Source organism: Orbicella faveolata, unplaced genomic scaffold (genome assembly GCF_042242905.1).
Source record: "Orbicella faveolata isolate gen_17 unplaced genomic scaffold, um_ofav_v1 contig_3, whole genome shotgun sequence".
Classification (NCBI taxonomy): Eukaryota; Metazoa; Cnidaria; class Anthozoa; order Scleractinia; family Merulinidae; genus Orbicella; species Orbicella faveolata.
The window spans coordinates 2,522,269-2,541,998 of NW_028301558.1; the positions used below are offsets into that span (position 1 = coordinate 2,522,269).

The following is a 19,730-nucleotide window of genomic DNA, read 5'->3' on the forward strand; positions in this document are numbered from 1 at the left end:
TATATATATGTGAAAATCACAACAGAACGTATCTCGAAACTTACCCCATCCTATTGCCACGTAGTAACGCATGCGAGTGATTCGTATGTTGAAAACTGAGACGATTTTTAGGAACAGGTGGACAGCCTCAACAAACATCCAGGTAAATGATGCCGTGAAAAAGTAATGGAGCATAACAGCGACAGCAACACAGACACCCTGTGCAAAAGCAAAAGAAAATATCTCTCACTCTATCAATTGATCAATCTCGATGGCGCAGTTATGTCGTTCCTTGTGTGCTACACCGCCCTTACAGATCTTAATAGAAAACCTGCAATCAACTTTAAAGTCGCTAACGCATGGAGAAACTTTGTATCTCAACGCAACATTCACCAACATTATTAATGCCTGCACTGGACCCTGGATATTTCATGTCTTTTGAACTTAAGATACAGAAACAAAAGACAGTTTTCTTCCCCTTTCTTCATCATTTTCTTTTCTTTTGTTGGTTTGACAACTGTTCCACCGTTTGTTGTATCAGTTAGGCATAACTTTAAGGGTTCACCTACTTTAATTTTAGTAGCATCAATACCAGTGACAAATACCAACTGCGCAGCGGCTAAGGCAGCACAAAGATTGAGATGAATTCGGTATCGCATATCTGATAAGCCTCTGTAAAAAGAAGTAGGAGTCGTTGTGAGAAAAATAAGAGAATTTTAAAATTCTTTGTTTCTCTTACATTGTGAGAGATTTTTTTCTGTAGTTATGGAACACATCATAGTGAAGGTGCTGTGATTTTACTGAATCCAAAATATGAAATCGAAGTGGAAAATTGTGAGAAAGATAACCACGGAAGATTAATTATTCTTGGTATAAACGTTTCTGTGCCGTTGTGAGAGATAATGCAGAACAATGTGCAACTCTATAGAGCAAGTGAAAATATACTATAAACAAGCATTCTACAAACCTGACACGAGCGAAAGTAAAAATACATGCAAGGAGACAAAAAATGGCAAAACCAGAACCAGTTTTTGTGATCAGATCCAACACTTGTTTTTCTGTGTCGCTGAGCTAAGAGAGAGAAAAAATAATTGACATCAACTTGGACCATTGCCCTATTGCTTGTCAAAATGACAACGACAAATAAGCTATAACAACAAAACAACAACAACAGCAATAACAACAACAACAACAGCAACAATTTATTTAAAGACAGTTAGTATTCACTGGTCAATCTAAATGATGCGCAAAGACTTTTTCTACATACAGTGCTACCGTAATTCATAAATATTCTTTTTCTTCGGCCTGGTAGCTTTATAAGAAAAAACACACAAACTGCAGTGACAAACATGACAATAACACGCATCTTGGAAAACGAAAGTCATTTAAGTTGACGTTTTGTATGTTTCGACATACATCTTCAGAAGTGACCGTTTGGAATAGAAGTAACAATTAAATTTTCAATTTCAGACAAGTAACTAATTAACAATAACAGTGACAGAAGCTGAGAAAAATTTGTATGTTAAAAGATGCAAACTAATAAAGATAAAGCTTTTCGTTGCGAACATTATCGTTTAGGGTAGGTTTCAGTTCCCTAATTAGTAGAGTCTCCTTTATCTTGCAATGTGTATCTGACCGACCTTTTGCTAACTACAAAATGTAACACAGGCTCCGATCTTGCATGTAATACTCGTGCAGTTTGTTCCATATCAAGTACCTTTCATACCTGTATTTTCTCGTCGTCGTTGTTATAATCAATAAGAACAGCAAAACTGGTGAGGTGATCCGTCAAGCATGTTGTGAAGTTGTCTTCACTGTTGTCTACAAATGTCATACCGTTATCAGACCAGAAAGACTTGTTAGAGCTACGTAAAAAAGAAAGCAACAACGATTAACATGAAATATTTTCGTTAAAATGAACTATATTTGTAATAATATATTTAACGTATAAATCCATGACTTTTTTTTTAGTCATTATACAGCACTAGCATTAAGTAAATCTTCCAGAGATTGATTAAGAAGGTAATTATGTGGAATACTAACCATTTCGTCTGTCTGTTGTTCTTTTGTTTTCATGACAAGGGAGGCTCGACACACCTTCCTTATTTTGTTTGCTTTTTAGAGAAAAGATACATAAAAACATAGGATCTTACGTGGAAGTATGGTTCAGGAACATGCATCGTATAGACGATCCTTCCGTTCTCTGAAAGTAACCATTCCACACTATAATTATTTCTACAACTTACTTGAGCATGCAAAGGACCAAGCTAAGTAAAAGAGGTAATGTGCAAATGTAGCAAACAGAAGGGCAGGGAGAAAGGAAAGAATAAGTTAAAGCAGGCATTGTATTAACAATATTAAACGGCAACTAGCATATGGTTGAAATGCAGCAGATTTATAAGAAATTTCCCCACTCGTTAAATTATCAGCATAACCATTTGCACTTACAAATCGATTTATTAAGACCTTATAACTATAATAACAAAAACTTTCATCACTAATTCACCTTAATCTTAAACCTGAGAGTGGCGTTTCTTTGAAGCGCACCTACGCTGCCATTCTGAGTCATTGCCAACACTGAAACTATCGGAGATTGTAATAATGAAGATCTGTAAAAACAAAAAATTTTGTTGAGTTAATCTCAGCATTGGCGTTCCTTTTGAGTTCTTGAAACGGTGGTTTTGTTTTTACCAAAGACAGAAGTAAGGAATTAAAAACATATGACAATCTTCTAAAATCTCTTGCTTTTTAACAAAATGGTTCGTCGGTGCTCTATTTTAATGCTTTTTTTCAATCCAAAGTGTAAGCCACATGAAAATATTAAATATCACGAGGGGCGCAAAGGACAGAAATTAAAAGAGAGCTGAAGAAACTGATACGCTAATGGACAATCAAAGGACAAAATTTCCTGTGATTCTGCTACAAGAAATGCATGAAGACAAGCAGAGAGAATTTGTATCTTGAACAATTTATTGATATGTTGAATCAGTGCCATCAACTTGCCTATTTGTATCTGCTGAATCCAATCCCAAATCTCGTGTATCATTGCAAAGCGCGCTGAATTTAAATACAACTGTTACTATTCCAAGTCGACCTACCAAATACAAAGTACACAAAACTGAGAGGTGAAATATTTCCGTTTCTAAATTGCTAAAAACAAAACAGTTTAATTTCAACTAGAAACGTGTGAGATAAATGTTACACCAGTGTTATCGCCCTAACCTCTACCGATATCTATGGAGCCGCGCTGTAAACTAAATGTTCCCTGTGATTCTTTTTCCTCCAAGGGATCTGGAACCATCAATGAATCATTGGCGTTTGTTGTAATAATTCCATGTAATTCTGTTTTGGAACGTAATAAAATATGTATACATGATTATAAAACATTGTCACACTGTACACATATGCTCTTAATGAAGAAGTATCATTGGTTGACACGAACACAGTCAGGTTTCTAAAGTAGATTGTTCTTTCCAAGAAGTCGTAAACAATTTGTAATAGTAATTGGACCGAGTTGAGTACAATTCAGGGAGTAATCGCGAGATTTGAAAATAAGAGCACGATTACTCCCTGAATTGTACGACACGAGGTCCAACTACTAATTAATTTTATCTATAATAAATTTCTGAATTTATAATGTCTTTTGGGAGGTTCTTTTGAGCGAAAACGTCTGTAGCGCTTTTCATGAGTTTTGAAAACTATAGGAAACATTGCGAAGAAAGCCATTAAAGCAAGCGTAATTGACGTGAAAATCACGTGGATATCCAATTGTAGGTATCCAATTACAAAAAGTTCAAATTGGATACCCCGGATACCTGTATTTGGACACCCACGTGATCGCGCGCGGAGAACCAATCACGATCGAGAATTGTGTTAGAGATACGATTATACTGAATATAGCCCATTTGCTTGTTTCCTTTGTAAACACTAGATATGGAACTTAAATGCTGATTATTCATGGCGACTACCGAAAATAAATCAAGGGGAAATAGAAAAAACCCACTAGAAAAAGAGGGAATCTGAGGTTCCCCTTGGCCTATGGGTGTTTGAATTGGAAAAAGGCAGAGAACAGTTTCAAGACCCAAAGCGCTAAAAAACAAATGTACCTACGTTTTTGCCATATATATTTGCGGTGGAACTGAGGTGTAGAGCATTTTCCAAATAGATTAAGGTATCAGTGTACCCCAAATGACCATCATTTGTTGGGGCCACTTTACAGTCGGACGTTTGACACAAACCCCTGTAAAGTATGCATTTTCTGAAAGCTTAAGAATTGTTGATTACGAAGGTATATTTATTAAAATAAAAAAGGTTAAGGTTTCCGAATATAGCGCCCTATTTCCCGAAGTACGGAGGTACACTAATCACCTTGGTTTATAAAAGCGGTGTCGGGAAATTTTGATTACTTCTCTGGTTTGTTTATGACACGTAGTTCAACTTTGAGTTTTGATAAAACATGCATTCTTTTCACTACAATAGTCGTAACTTTTGAAAGAAGCAAAAACTAAAAATTTCCCGACACTGTTTCTTTGCCTGATTATCAGGCAACATTCTCTTGAACTTTCAGCGACAAACGTTGAAAACTCGCCGGAAACGAACTCAAAATGTTCGCTTCACTCACTGAAATTTTCGTTTCCAGATATGAAGGAAAGTACTTTGGGGCGTTCTTCCGGTGTAAAGAGATTTACACAAAACAAGTGAAAATAATGAGCGTTGATCGACCAAGTGAAGGCTCATTTTACGTCAACAATAGATCTGAATTCCACCGCTTGTGCGCCCAGGCTAGTAAGAAAATAATTTTCGCTTCTGTTTCTTCTTCTTGTCGATTTTAAACTAAAACGCCTTAGCTTAGACGTAGACAACGGAAGAACCTACTCGTAAACAACGTGAAGGAAACCCACGAGTTGAGATGTTTACGTTTATCACTTTTACCGCTTCGAACGGCGAAAGCGCCAGGGAAGTAATGCTTAGAAAATGTCAAACGTCTTCCTCGTCCAGTGCAAGCAACTTCTCCTGCTCGAAGCAGGGACCTTTGTCGCTAGCAGCTAACGCATCAGCCCAATTCTGATCGAATGTTTTTTAAACCTTTTTCACCGACTATTTCTTCTGTGATACTTTCTTCGTGCTTGCAAATGGACACGAACTTTTGCGTTTCTTCGACGACATATTTAAGCTTAAGGTGACCTAACACAGTTTTCGCGCGCGCTTTTGCTGAGGCAATTCGAAGCGCGCACATGGATTGCAAAAGACAAACACGCCGTCAATAGAGCGATCATGTTATTTACTCAACACCCACACTATCTGTGCTATTTTTCTCTATAACTGAACGCAGTGTATTGATGGCTTTAGTCTTTTATCACAGAGATATGTTAGAAAGGGTAACGATGCAAAACCCCGGCAATTCTCAGCTTTTTCTTCGTTACCGAAAGAACCCAGTTAAATGCAGCGCATGCGTAGTAAAGTCAAAACGTTGCGATTGAATGAAAATTTGCACTCTCGGAAATACGCCTATTTCTCGAGAACCGCTCGTTAGAATTTCACGAAATTTGGCACGAAAATTTTTCAGGAAATAAGTAGCTGGAGTATTGAAACTAATTGAACTTTAACAAAGGAAATTCTAGATATTCCAGTGAACCTTCAACAAGGGATAATTAAAGATCTCTCTGTTAAATTATTAACAAAAAGGTGTTAACTTGTGAGAATCGTTACAAGCTTGTTGCATGCAAATTATAAAGAAAATCTAATGACCAGATTTTCTACAAATAAACAAAACCGATTTTAAAGGCCTGTTTCTTTTTATTCATGTTGCCATGGCAACGGCACATACGTTAGCTAAACCTTCGAAAAACCAAAGTTTGTGTTGTTAACTTCAGTGCTTGCTGCCATTTTGGCGACCGAGACATCAAGGGTTTTAGAGAAAAAGTCGAATGAAACACAGGTATCAAAAACTGTGTTCAGCCACCTTAAATCAACAATCTACAAAAGGAGAACACCCAGACTAGCTCATCGACAATACCAAACAAACTTTGGCATTCGTTAATACGCTGCTATCTGTCACGCAACTTTTAATGCAAGTTTACTTATCGTGACAACCCGTCGACAGTTATAAATGCAAAGAAACGTTTTTCATTTATAACTTTGCATAGAATCAATATTTTTTCATACAAATGCTTTTGAAATGAAAGATCATCATCGTAATAAGAACTAGTAACTAGGTTTTGGAGGCAGCGTGGCGGAGTGGTTAGGGCGCCGGACTTGAAATCCGGAGGTCGCGGGTTCAAGTTCCACTCTGACCACTTAGCTGGGGTTGTTTCTCGGTAGACCCTAGTTCAACTCCTCGGTCATTCTTGTAAATAGCCAACTGGTCTGCCTTCCGCCAGTTGGGATTTTTAAGCCAAATACGTTTAGTTGATATATTTGTTTCTTTCATTTAAAGTAGCATGCCTGTGAACTAGCTAGGTGTAGCTAAGCGCATTGACCACTATAAACAACAACATTTGAACATTTTGAACATTTGAACTATCTGAAAAAGCGAAAAACATTTTTTTTGACAAATGGTCAACTTTGGGGTATACTGATATCTTAGACAAGAAGCTATTTCTCAGAAAGAAATAGTGTTTCGTTTCCGGAAAGATATTCAAAGTCGAGAAAGGCTGGGGTTTTGATATCTTGTGCATGAGAAGTGCTGGGGTGAGGTGGAGATGTGCTAATGCGCCGCTTTGCACTGCACTGATCTGCCCAGTTGCCGGAGCTTGGGGTTTTTCGTCCAGGTGAGGTTTAGTACTTAACCTATTGTAAAAGAACAAGGGCTACTTAATTCAAGTTGTCTACACATGTATCAGTTATTACAGTCAACGCGCTTCGAAATGTATTTACTTGTGATACTTCACTTTGTCTCTGCCCTAGGGGAGGGGGTGCTCCCTTATATCGGCTATATAGGTATGTCCAGCTTCAGAGGGACATGTTCTTTTAAGACATTTTATTCAGAAGTAGAGTATCGATTTTGCTCATTTTGGTCTCAAACTGGGTATGGTTTTTGTACTCTAGTCTTGAATTAGGTATGTTTTTTAGAAGAAGCAACTTTTTTCATCATTATCGATAAGACCAGCAACTAAAGCCATGCACAATACCTTTACATCATTCTGAACTAGAAAACTACGGCAGGTCTGAAACAGGGTATTAATTTAAGGGTCAGGCCATAAATAGGTTAGAAAAATCGCAGACTTTGGTCTTAAATAGGGTAAGTGCTTTGGGAAGCGAGCCGCACAGCCCCGCCAAATTTTTCAGAAATTCAAAGTATTGTGTGTGAGGGTAAACAAAGTTAAGAGGCAAAAGCATTTGACGCATAATTTTTTCATTTCTGTGCCGGGCAGTCCTTGATTCGAATGGATGCGGCACTCTACGTTTCGTTGTCAGTGACGCGATATATTTTTCTTTTCAAAAAGGACGCCTCATGTGTGACAATAGTTGTGCAATTATTCCTCTACTTTCGCTTGAATATTATGAAGTTAAAATACAAATGCTATCGGTGTTTTCATGGAAACCAGCTCGGCTTAAAAGATCGGCTTAGACCATCGCATTAGTTGACAAATCGCGTGGTCTGGCGGTCTCTCTACCTCCAAAATAAACTTCCTTTTCACTATTACTATCCGAATAGAAGTCAAGTGTGTAGTTTCCTTGTGTATTTTAATAACGAGAAACAAGATTTTCAGTCGTAATTTCCCATTTTCGAATAAAGCAGCAATTGAAATGTTCGGAACGCCACATTTTGTTGCGATGACCGAATTTCCACCGTATTTACATTAACAATTACGAACTTTACTCTGATTGGATATTAAAAGTCACCCCTGAACTGAAAACAGTACCGTTTCGTTTCTGAGGAAACGAAACAAAAATGTGGAGTGATCGTCCCGGTCCAAACGCCGCTCCACTCACGCGCCGAACCAAACTTGATTAAGTTCGACTTTGGAGCGACGGCTACTTCAGACGTCGTACTTGCGTCGAACTTAATTCGGGAAGCCGGTGGTAACTATTTTCGACGAGAAAATATGCCTTCTGAATTCAAGAACTCTGTTCAAATAGAAAAGCTGTGACTAACATTTCGCTGCTATAGCAATATTTAGGGAAGCAAATTCAAATTCAAGGTTCAGGATTTGTATTTAGACAGGTTTTGTCCCGGTTAATTCGACTTGTTTAAGGGAAATCTCATAAGCTGGGCTATTCTCACGAAGAAAAAGCAAAAGATGAATTTGCGCTAAAGAAACTCGCTTATACAGTCCCGTTTCTCATGAATCGAAGGCATATTTTGTTGTCGTTATTAGGCACCTTAAGATACCAGGACGGGACGAGCTAGGACGGTTACCGGAAGTAAATTAACTCAACTGGGCATGCGCCAGAGAACTCTCGATTCATCCCTCTGCCGTCCTCGTTTCGTCGAGGACGCAATTTCGTTCGACTAGCCGTCGTATCAAAAACGTGAGTATTTTGCACTTGTTTTGCCCCGATAACTGTTCCAATGGACCTTATTTTCAGTTATATTGATAGGAATGTTTATAAGGTTCACATTTTTCGTGATTGTAGTCTAGAATACCTCGTTGAGATACGAAAATGTGAATAAAAATATTCCTCGTCTGTTCGTTTGTGTTTCTGCAGTCACTGTTCCGTCGCTATCAAGAGTGTGCAAGCTCAGTACAAACTGTATTCATTGGGAATACATCCGTGTAAGTACAGTTGATAAAATGTTGTAAGAATGAATGCCATGGAGCATCTATCGAGCAAATAAAATACACATTTTCAAATTGACGTTTAGTTGTTGTTTTTTCATACTACCCGGAACTTCGTGCAGCGTTTGTTTTATTTTTTTAATGCTTGTAGCAATTACAGATGGAAATTGAAACGTTCACCAAAAGTCAGGGTTCTTCGGCGACAGAATTCTCAATTGCTGTGGTGGTAACAAGCAATCTGAAGCAGGTCGATCAGATTGTTCGTTTAATTTTTTGATACGGAAATTCTGGTTTCTCTATTAAAATATTGACCGATGTTTGCTTCGCTTATAAAGGAAAAGAAATTCAGCATCGCTGTTCACTATAGTTTAAAGTAAGCTTAATAAGACAAGATTTCTACCACCTCTTTTATAGTCTAAAGGATGTCACTGCTTCTGTGAATAGCTTGTACGAAGTTCGAATTATTGACGTCGCCGTCCTTTGCGAAAGTACACATCTTAAGCATTTTGTTCTTGGCGACACGACGGGACCCGCGAAAGTTTCCCGCGTCCACTGCCGTTGCCGTCCTGGCCTTCCCGTCCTCGTATCTTAGGGCCTGATTACATGGCGAATTTCAGCCCGGGCTGGAATTTCAGCCTGGTTAGCCGGGCTGAAATTTCAGCCCGACTTCTGAAACAAATTCTCATGAAATCAAATTGGCGATTACATGGAGAAGGATTCAACCCGGGCCGCAATTCAGCCCGGGCTGAAAATCCTAGCCCGGTTTTACAAACCGGGCTAGGATTTTCAGCCCGGGCAAACGGGCTAAAAAGTCTGAATAAATCCCATGTAATCGAAACGGAATTTCAGCCCGGGCTGAAAAGCAGGAAATAAGATGGCGCCCGCTACGAAGGAGAAGCGATCTCAGTAGAATAAAGGCGATAAAATAGAGAATCTCTCTAATTTTAAAGCTTAGATGGAATATAAGAACATCGAGACAAGGTTAAACAGCACGAGGCCGTCAGGGAGGGCATGAACTCGGCAAGCTTGAGGACATATTTTCTTTCTACGCAAGTACGTCTTTCTGGCTAAGGTTTCGTTTCAGTTCCATCATCATTGTAGGGTGTTACTATCCCAAAAAGTTAAAAACTGAGCGCCAACAAAAGGTCAAACTACGAGAGAAGCAATGCGCCTATTTTCACGATTCGTGTTCTCGGCGCCATTTTGATTCTCTGGAGACTTTTCGCACACAATTTCATATTTGGCGCCGAAGCTAATATTTCAGCCCGGGCTGAAATTCGTTATGTAATCGCAACAAAATTTCAGCCCCCTAGCCGGGCTGAAATTCGCCATGTAATCAGGCCCTTAAGGTCCCTAATATTTTTAGCGACGACTTCAAGCTTCATGCATGACTGGTCACGCCACTCAATTTTGAGCCAATCACGAATCCCGTTATATGAAAAATACATTACAGTAATTTATGCATTAGGTGCGACACATGAGGAGAACGCCGTATGAATCAGCTGCCGTTCCAAAGTCGCATAGTGCGACAGACCCTGCCGAATTTAACGTTGTTTGCTGCACCAAACCTAACCTACCGAACGAAAATGATTCAAACGCCGCTCTTCTTGCCGTACTTAACTCATAAGTTAGGTTCGGCGCATGAATGGAGCGGCGTTTGGAACGGACCTCAGAAATCGTGAGAAATTCGACAATTGATCAGTTTTATTTCAAAGTTCTTGATTTAGTTTAATAGCAAACCCGATAAGGTTTAATATGGTACGGGAGTTCAGGTATCTACAGTTTAAACCGGACGTGCTACATCGCTTGAACGCGAGACATGCACCTAAATGTATATGGTAGCAACTGAAGAGCGCATAGTCTCTCAGAAATGAAGTGATATATGGTGTTTTAAAACAAAACATAAAAGTTGGAACACTGTTACCTATGAACCTGTCGACGAATGATGGTAGCACAGTAGCAGGAGTATTGAGAATTCTACTCAGGAATAGACGGACTGTCTCCTCTATTTTCATAAGTAACTCTTGAATCTGGCGAATAAAGTTGGAATCGCATTTAGTTTTCCCGTTGGTCAGGAATTTTGAAATCATAGAAATTTTCAAAACGATAAGCAAAGTAATAAAACAATTAACAAACGAACTATTGACTTTAACTATATTTAATCTTCAACAGCTAAAATCAACAACAACAAAAAGATACCTGATTATTAACAATACAATAATTATATAAGGAAAATCAGCTAATGAAGGACTCCATCGTTACCACTTACCAAAGTAGCTGAACAATTCCTACTTGTTTCGCCGTGAACGGATTTGGTCAAGGTTTTTCCCTGGCAAGCACAAAGTAATAGCTTGGGTTCTAAAACTATGATAATTTTTGAATTGAGGCTGCCATAGAACCGCTGTTTTCAAACACCTCCAAAATCCGGACATGCTGTTCACACGGTCCCAGAAAATGCGGAATTCATATATTTCGATGGGTTTAAATACACTTGCATCGTCAGTGCATCGAAAATCATGTCGACGTCGGGTGAAATATTGAAATAATAGAAAAGCATCCGGCAATGAGAGCATAACACAAACCCCTGAATCCTTCGCAATCTTGTCAAATATCAAACCGCTGAATAAAACAAGTTGTATTAAAATAGGATGGAAAAAGTTTCTTATTACTGGCAAAAAATCCCATGCTCCTTTGTGGCCCGTGTGACAACATGTGACATGATATTGCACTACTAGTGAAGAACCAAAAATAATGTGGACTTACAACAGAAGTCAATGTCTCGTTGATGGCAGAGGAACCAGTTGTCCGTTTAGCTGTCGAATGAAAAGATAATTGTTACTGCAAACATGTACAGTATTTATGTCCTTTAACTTCGTCATCCCTTCCCCAAATGCATGACATCGACTGTCTTTGTTAAGTTTCTAAATAACAATATGGTGCTAGGGAAGAAACTGACAAATCTTACAAGTAACTAATTATCGTTCGATCAGAACTTTTAGCGTTGGCAATAAACCTTCAGTTCATGAAAGATTAAGTGGGCTCAGCGGGCACGTAGATGCAAATTAATTAAAGCCATAGGGACGCACATCTCACCATACGTCAATTATCTACTTACGGGGGAGGACAAAAAGCTTATGGTATTTGGTGTCTCTGAAAATTAAAACCCACAGAGTTTGTTTTCGAGCAATAATTTTAAGCCGCTCTAATTGTCACATATTGCGTGAATTTTTATGGTTGCAGAAATACTAGATGTATGATAGAGCGTTACGGAGGCCAGGTTCCAGTATATGTCCGGCCAGATGGATGACTAATAATAAAATATCTTTAGCCAGGAGACAACCTCACCATCAGGAAGTTTTCAGGCTGATCCTGACTGCAAGTCAAAATTGTAGATATAGATGACTGGATTTTAGCTCAGAGTCTTAATCATGACTCTAAAGCTATGTTTCATCTATTAGTGGTTTGAATTTGTGACCACCTGTGCCAATGTCTTAAAACATTCAACTTGTGTATTTACCGGAAGGCAAATAGCTTGTTGTAGTGCTCCGGGTCACTGGAAGTAAGCAAATAAAGATTTTTCGATCAATTGAGGCCTGAACAGTATTCCTTCCTCAAGATAGAAAACAACCTTTATTTGATACTTGTAGCAAACTGACTCAGGTAAACGTGGCTTAGAAAAGAAAGGTGAAGGAAATTATTCCCTTTTTCGGGCGTACTAACCAGTAGTCAAGGTAGTTGCTGTTGTGCTTAGTGTCACTGAAAATGAGAAAAACCCACGCATTTAACCAAATAGTCAAATTTACTTTCTACAAGAAAGCAAAAAAACAAAACAAACAAAACAAAAAAAAACAGAATTTACAGAAAAAACGCTGAGAAGTGCGACGCTTCTGCCATTATAATTAAAGGTTGTTAATCAAGAGATATGTACTTCTTAGTAACTGTTTACCAGCTTCTGAAGCTTTCTGACGATTATTTGGTCAGAACCGTGAAGGAAGACAGGAGATGTTTATATACAGAATTGCATGATCATGATTTTTGCTGCCAAGGGTAAATTAATAAAGCAAAACCAATAACTTACTGTGGCAAGTTTGAAGATATGTATTGTTATGCGGTGCAGTGCAAGGGTAATATATGCCATGTTTCCGTGAGACGTTGATATGTAGCGATATGTTAAGAGAAGACCATTCCCATTCACAATTGAAGATTCGAACCTCTGGATTGTGGTCTGTGTTGAATTTCTTCGTTCTAACAATCCCTTTGCAGGAAGCTATTAAAATAAACAAGAGTTTCATTTATGCCTGTTACTGGAAACGCTGCAGTAGTGTCCCAATCTTATATCTATTTCAGTCGTAGGGTGATTCCGATCAAACAAACGTTTTAGCATTTAAAGGGACAATGTCCCGGTTGATTAAAGAAATTGCTATATTTTAGTGCCGTATGACACCAAATATAAGGGATAAATTGAAAAGATTCTTCAAAGCAAAGTAAAACAATTATTTTTAGGAAGACGTACAGGATTAAGAGGATGGGAGGGGGTTGCAGTTCATCAAATCTGAATTTGATTTGGTGACAAGATGTCAAGAAGTTAAAATTTCGGTTCTGGTAAAACTTTGAATATTTTAACTTTTTTTTTTTTTAGCTGATGTTTCTTCGCCTTCAACACTTTTTGGATTTTCCTTTCCATTGCACGATAATGAAGCAAGTTCATAGCAAGCTTTGCCCACGGTTAGTAGAACACGATACACCAGCCGAGTATGTTGCTTGTCTCCATTCTTGTGCTATATATGTGTTTTCTCACTTTCCTACAGCTATTGTCCTGTCTTCAGTTATGAAATGGATAGGTGAGAAAATGGCTTATTACTATGTTTAGAAACATCCACAGCGTATGCTCCCAGTATATAATAAAATCTCGAAATCGTACAAATGTAAATCAAAGTAATGGTCAGAAAATGTCCTTCAATAGTGATATGTGCAGAATGAATCCGAATCTCAGACGCAGTCAAACAAACAAATAAACATACGAGCACAAAAAGGAATACCTGGTCTTCTTGTGAGTGTGTTGTTTTTGTTTTGGATAGAAACTTCACAGCACATTCGGGTTGCATTCTTTTGTTGCGATGCTTTGCAGCTCAAATCAATTTGTAGAGAACGACGAGTGCATTTCCAGGAGAAGTTGCCATGGAGTAGCTCGAAACTGTTGGTGGTCCGAAGTTTGTTGTTTTCAGTACACATTACTGTTAGATGGGAAAGTTAAATGAATATTATTAGGTAAAAACTATCTAGTGGCAGCATACAATTGATAACGTTCGGTTTGGGTAATACAGTCGAAGCTCTCGTAAGCAGCGACTACCTCGAGAATTCGAAAAAGTGGTCGTACCGACGAGAGCTGTTTTACGAGTACAGTTAGCATAAAGCAAGCGAAATGTAAATAGTTGTTATAATAATAGTCTAGTAGCTCTAATATTGAATATCACTTTATTTCACAAATGTACAGCCATTTAATCCACAAGGATTGAAAACCTCCCGGAATCACATATTCAGTACTGTGTCTCATAAGTCAATATATCAGACTCTTGGAATGGTCGCTTGCGAGAGCTTAAAAAAAGTAAATTAAACGGCAAGTTGGTAATTTCCAAAATTGGACGCGGTCACTCAAGGGAACGATCGCTCACGAGAGCTTTTCTTTACAGAGCTTGAATGAGAGTGCAAACATAGTTTAAAGATGATTTCCAGTCCGTACTGCGCAGTCTCAGCACCCTAATGTTTATAAACATTATAAACGGCTCACTCAATGGAATGCGATATTCGTTACAAAGCACATACCTTATCTTTGAGGCCTTCCAAATTGTTTTTCCAACAGCTTCATTGATTTTTACAGCTGCGAAGTTGTTTTATCAAGTGATATGAGAAAGAACGAAGCATAAAGCTTCGGCCGCATCGCATCCATAATGGCGATTGTTTTGAAACTTTGAATTTATTTCATGTAAGTAGTTGCGAAATGTTTACATTTTGTGATGTCTTACATGAGACAAAACCTAAAAAGCAAACAAACTCTCGAGAGTGCGCAGTACGGACTGGAAATCATCTTTAACAAAGGTGGTCGTAACTGGAGCTGGCCGCTTACAAGAGCAGTGGCAGGAAAAGCGTCGATAGTATATCACGCCGGGTTTAAAGTTTACAGACAATATGTACGTAAGGCTGATCGTGACTCACGTTATTTCAAACCGCTATTCAAAATTTCAAAAACTGTTTTGACAGTTTAAAATCAGCTTTTACATCAAAAAGCTAAATTGTCTGGTAGGAAGTCTTTTTACACAAGAATTCAAAAACGTGTACCCTAGATTTACACAGCCGTGTTGTAAACGATGGATGAGATCAAATAAAATTACCTTTATACTTTTTTGACCGGGCCAAAATAACGACAAAAAAAATGACAAACCAGTCTTCACACTTCCACCGGAATGCCAGGAAAGCCTGGCATTCCGGTATGCCATTCTTGTTCGTCGTCGTAACGTTGCCGAATGCAAATGTATTGCCTTCGTCGCTATATCAATTTTCTATCAATGAGCAAATTCCAATCAATTGCCAGACTCCCATTCGGTTTCGTCGCGCCCGTATGCTTGACACTTCGATCCTACAACTTTTCGTCACGAAGCTGCACGTTCGCGCCCATCGTTTCTGCGCATCCTTACTGCGCACGTAATTCATGTCGCAACGTCACGCCTCGTTATAATACATCAAGTGCGCGTGCTAAGGAAGAAATATAAGCAAGTATATGCTTGGCACTGGGTGCGCTAACTTTGCACGCAATTTACTTTTTTAAATGATAGGTGTCCTCTTTTCTTTTCATAGATCACTTCTTTCCCTGATTTTCTCCATTTTAAAATAAAACAGACAAACTATCTACGTGAGAAGTTACAAATATTTCGCCATTTCTGTTCTCCTGTGATCAAAGTTTTCTTCGAAAGTGGACGGCAAGGCTTATATGAATTCATTTTCCAGGCGTACTGCTATGGCTTAGTTGTGTTGAACTGAGTCCGTTTACCTGATCTGAATGTCATTAATGTAACTTTTTTATTGCTGATAGTCGTACGCTAAGATCGTCTTGAAATAAAAACTTCTAATAACGCATGGTCTACAATGCGTCCTATTTCGAAAACGAGCGCGGTGATCCCCCATTTTGTTTTTTTACTTTTCGGCAAAAGTTGATCTTTATCTTACTACCTGTATGTGGGAACATTTTGGTCTCGAACTTCCTTAACATGGACTGTTTACATATTAAAATCTACGGAAATGCCGACCAGTTCAAGCTGTTTACCTGGTGCTTAGGCCATGTGGAGAGAGATTATGAGAATGTAATCCACCGTAGGAAAAAAGATGGCGGCTGTACATTTTACCACAATACCTTGCGAACCTAACACAGCCTACGAGGCACAAAGGAAACCAAATTTTTACAATATTTGTCCCTGTACTAAGGACATTGTGTAGCCTAAGTTTGAAGATTTTATAACTTTTCTGTACATTTTTATGAACGTTGTTAAGGTTTCCGTTCGCTAAGAACTATGGATAAATGTACCAGTCACCATCTTTTTTCATACGGAGGATTAACTTTCATTCATAGCTGGCTTTCCGCATTAGAGTGTTAATAATAGAATATCACATTACTGAACCATACTAGTGTCAGTCAAAGCGGTTATCTATTGAGGAAAAAAGAAACATTTCCTGTCAATCTAACAATGGTAAACTTTTTTCTAGGAGATTCTCGACCAAACAAAAAATTTTCTTTCTTTCTTTTTTTTTTTAAAAAAGAAACTATTTCCTTCGTAATAAAAGATATTCAAGGGATGTTGAACACTTGTTCAAAAGATGCTGATTATTATTTCTCGGGATGTGAAATGACAAGACATACGCTGGTAATTTGTTATTCTAATTATACTTGCTGTTTAATTTGAACTCACCATATTGGCACACTAACTGTTAAGTATTTTATGCACGTGCTCATATAAGTGGATGTTATTATGGACCGCGGAATGAAAATTCTGGCTCTTTCTACAGAATGACGGATGAAATTGTGTATATGCAAATGTGGAAAACTGTCAGTTTATGTGAAGAATTTCCCCATTCAGTGACGATGATAAATAAGCATCAGTATGTCGCTGCTCATGCAGGGACCATTGATTCTGAGTCAACGACTGAATGCGAACATTTTTCTTTTTTCATTTCACGTAATTTTATTAATCTTTACTGTGGCTACAGAAAAAAATTCAGGTATTGCTTCACTTAAAAAGTCTGGTAACAGCTGCTGAATTTTCAACTACTCTTGATATTGTGTTTTCGTCACGTCTTTCAAAGAAAACAAATTAAGATCCTTGTGCGGTAAAATAACTTGTTATGATGAAAATTTGACAACAAGAAAGCGCCTTTCGTACCCCCCTCGAGCTTTCCGGCAAAAAGTAAAATAACAAAATAGGAGACCATGCAAGTCAAAATAGATATCTGCAATAAAAATACAAAATTAGATATTTCTATATATTATTATATACCGAATGCAATCGTTAACCAACTCACGTTATTTGTTCGTTTCAATTCGCGGCAAGTAGAAGTTCAATTTTCGGCAATCTTCGTTGTATATTTGCAGACGATGACTATAGAAAACTCATGCATACGCTTGCAGAAATATTGCCTTTTGTTTACGTTTGTTAAATTGCCTCCATGCAGATATCGAAAGGAAACAACAGTGAAAAATGTGTTTGTCTTTTATATTCCGGTAAAAACCTTACCTGTGGCTAATGAGCATTCCTGTGAACCTGAAATCTGAAAAAGAATATTGGAATTACAACCAAGGGAAAAATGAAAATATCAAGAAAGCGTGTCAGGACGTCTACCTTAACTCCTAGCAACACGAAAAGAGCCAGTGAAACGTTTACTTCGATGTCGAGGCTCATTTCGTCCCAAATACAGGAATGGAAACGCTCCTCCTCGCCATACGAAAAAGCACTAATAAACGCTTCCCGTGGCGAGACACATTTTAATTCAGATTTTTAAAAGAACTTAACATCTGTCAGAGCATTCAACAATTTATGCATTCATGAGCTGGTCCATTCTAATCTTATGTTTTGTTTACCTAGTTAATGCGCAGAATATATGACAAGTAAATTGCTGTGACAATTGAATGAATTGTTCATGCCGATCAGATGAGGTTGAAAACCTTGCAGTTTTAAAATTATAAGTTTATAGGCTGTCGATCTTTCTAAATTAAAGGAAACAGAAGTTTAACACGTCTGAGAATTTAGCTTTCAAAGTTAGACTTTGTCATTTCCGATAACAATTAAGATAAAATGCTCATTATTGTTGCTATATTAATAAACATTGTGGAATATTATATTATGACCCAACTTCACTCATAATTCACATTTGTAAAATAACTTTCGCGGCGACCAAAGCCCTCGATTCGCCTTTGATCCGCGTTTTTATACGAGTAAAGTAGCTGCATTTATATTTAGAGGGTAAAAACGAACACAGATGATCCTTGATTAACAAACTAGCTTTTCATCATCGACGTATCCAGTGGTTAATTTTATATTCGTAGAATGTGGAAAAATATCCCGCACGATAATTTAGCCGTCAGGCCCAAGTCAGAATTAAGCGTGCCGGGTGCATCTTCTGTAATCATGAAGTTACGGCAAGTACTTCCAGCCAGCTTTCAGCAAGATGATGTCCCTAGAATAAAAATCAACGTGAGGTGGATTTTTGTTGGCATACATGCGAATTCTTGAAATTTATCTTTCATTTATAAAGAGAATTCATTGACACTTCTACGAGATTCATTCACACCTCACTGACAAAGGAACTCTTTTCTCAATTAGTGATATGAACATTTTGGCCTAATTTGCTTTCTTTATGATGAGAATAGAACTGTGTTTTCCTTTGAATGTTTTTGATATGAAAATTTGGAATTGACATCTTGCTGCCGATTATTTTAAATTTCCTTCGAGGGCAACTTAACTGCACCCATAATCATATCTATCGCCGCGGCCCAAAAGCCCTCGATTCGCGCAGTTTGGTTAAACTGATAGTGGATTGCTTGATGCTGACTTTCATTTTGCAAGCAAATGAACTATGCTGCAAGACGAAAGATTCCCTCTTTTTTCTACTCGTGGATAGATGAGAGGGAACGTCCGCGTGATAATTTGAACAGCCGCCGTCCACCATCAGGAATGAATAAATAAATAGTACAAGTTTCTGAAAAGACCGCCGACATTATTCGCTGTCCTGTGCTTGCTTACGAAATTACAGTTAGCGACTTTGCGTTATTTGCACAACAAAAGCTCAAAACGTTTGTTTGACCAATAACAGGCAATTTTGATTTCTGATTTTTTGCAAAGTTCCGGGAGCATTGATTCACCTTTGCAGGCTATTCATTGTTAAAAGACTTGATGAGAGTGTTGACAGGAAGGTTAGTGAGTTTTTAATTACTCCAAACCGCCGGTTTGTTTTTGTGTCGCTAAAGTGCACTAATTTGCAAAGTACGTGCTTTATGTTGTCTAGTTGTATTGTTTTGATCAAAATGCTTTAAATTAAGTCACTCTTGGTCTCATTCTTCAGCAGCTGAAAATCTAATTGCGCATAATATTTTTTACGGCCCAAAAACGACAAAAAATCAATTTCATGATCTTTGCGCAAAGCTCTTTGTTTGATTCAAAACGGATACTTAACATGTATTAGAACCAGAAATGCGAACGTGAATCTTCCGTAAGAAAGCTGAAATGCCGGGTGTTCATTTTACACAATCGCTGGTTTTCAGTGTCAAAAATAAAAATAGGTCGGCAGAGCGTAACACACATAAAGACTACTGGTTCTGTGACAGATGTGTAAACAGAACTGACTTCAGCTCCTGAAACGACTCCCACCGTTAAAACCCACCCACCCACCCCCCATTTTAACGGTGGGAGTCGTTTCAGGAGCTGAAATCAGTTCTGTTTACACATGCTGTGCACAGAACCAGTAGTCTCTATGTGTGTGTGACAC

General features: G+C 38.2%; 1 protein-coding gene and 1 long non-coding RNA gene across 4 annotated transcripts in view; both read right to left on the reverse strand.

Annotated features, from left to right (window-relative positions):
- Positions 1–19,730, reverse strand: part of LOC110049457 (adhesion G protein-coupled receptor L3-like) — a 43,996-nt gene that overhangs the window by 5,900 nt on the left and 18,366 nt on the right. Inside the window, exons 1-17 of one of the 3 annotated variants that reach the window (XM_089297526.1) lie at positions 17,588–17,812; positions 17,483–17,516; positions 13,742–13,936; positions 12,781–12,969; positions 12,423–12,458; positions 12,220–12,255; positions 11,466–11,515; positions 10,972–11,031; positions 10,627–10,732; positions 3,202–3,321; positions 2,983–3,073; positions 2,486–2,588; positions 2,133–2,182; positions 1,706–1,844; positions 947–1,050; positions 549–651; positions 45–198 (exon numbers count right to left, since the gene is read on the reverse strand). In XM_089297526.1, coding sequence (XP_089153652.1) covers positions 45–198; positions 549–651; positions 947–1,050; positions 1,706–1,844; positions 2,133–2,182; positions 2,486–2,588; positions 2,983–3,073; positions 3,202–3,321; positions 10,627–10,732; positions 10,972–11,031; positions 11,466–11,515; positions 12,220–12,255; positions 12,423–12,458; positions 12,781–12,969; positions 13,742–13,936; positions 17,483–17,516; positions 17,588–17,647 — 1,630 coding nt within the window. In that variant the 5' untranslated portion in view covers positions 17,648–17,812. Of the gene's footprint in view, positions 1–44; positions 199–548; positions 652–946; positions 1,051–1,705; positions 1,845–2,132; positions 2,183–2,485; positions 2,589–2,982; positions 3,074–3,201; positions 3,322–10,626; positions 10,733–10,971; positions 11,032–11,465; positions 11,516–12,219; positions 12,256–12,422; positions 12,459–12,780; positions 12,970–13,741; positions 13,937–17,482; positions 17,517–17,587; positions 17,813–19,730 lie in introns of those variants that run through there. The other 2 variants (XM_089297524.1, XM_089297525.1) reach the window with 2 other exon arrangements.
- LOC149106055 (uncharacterized) lies at positions 6,366–10,616 on the reverse strand. Its single transcript, XR_016209633.1, has 2 exons — positions 9,370–10,616; positions 6,366–9,325 (listed from the first exon to the last, which is right to left on the reverse strand). It is a non-coding gene; the product is annotated as an uncharacterized LOC149106055 (long non-coding RNA).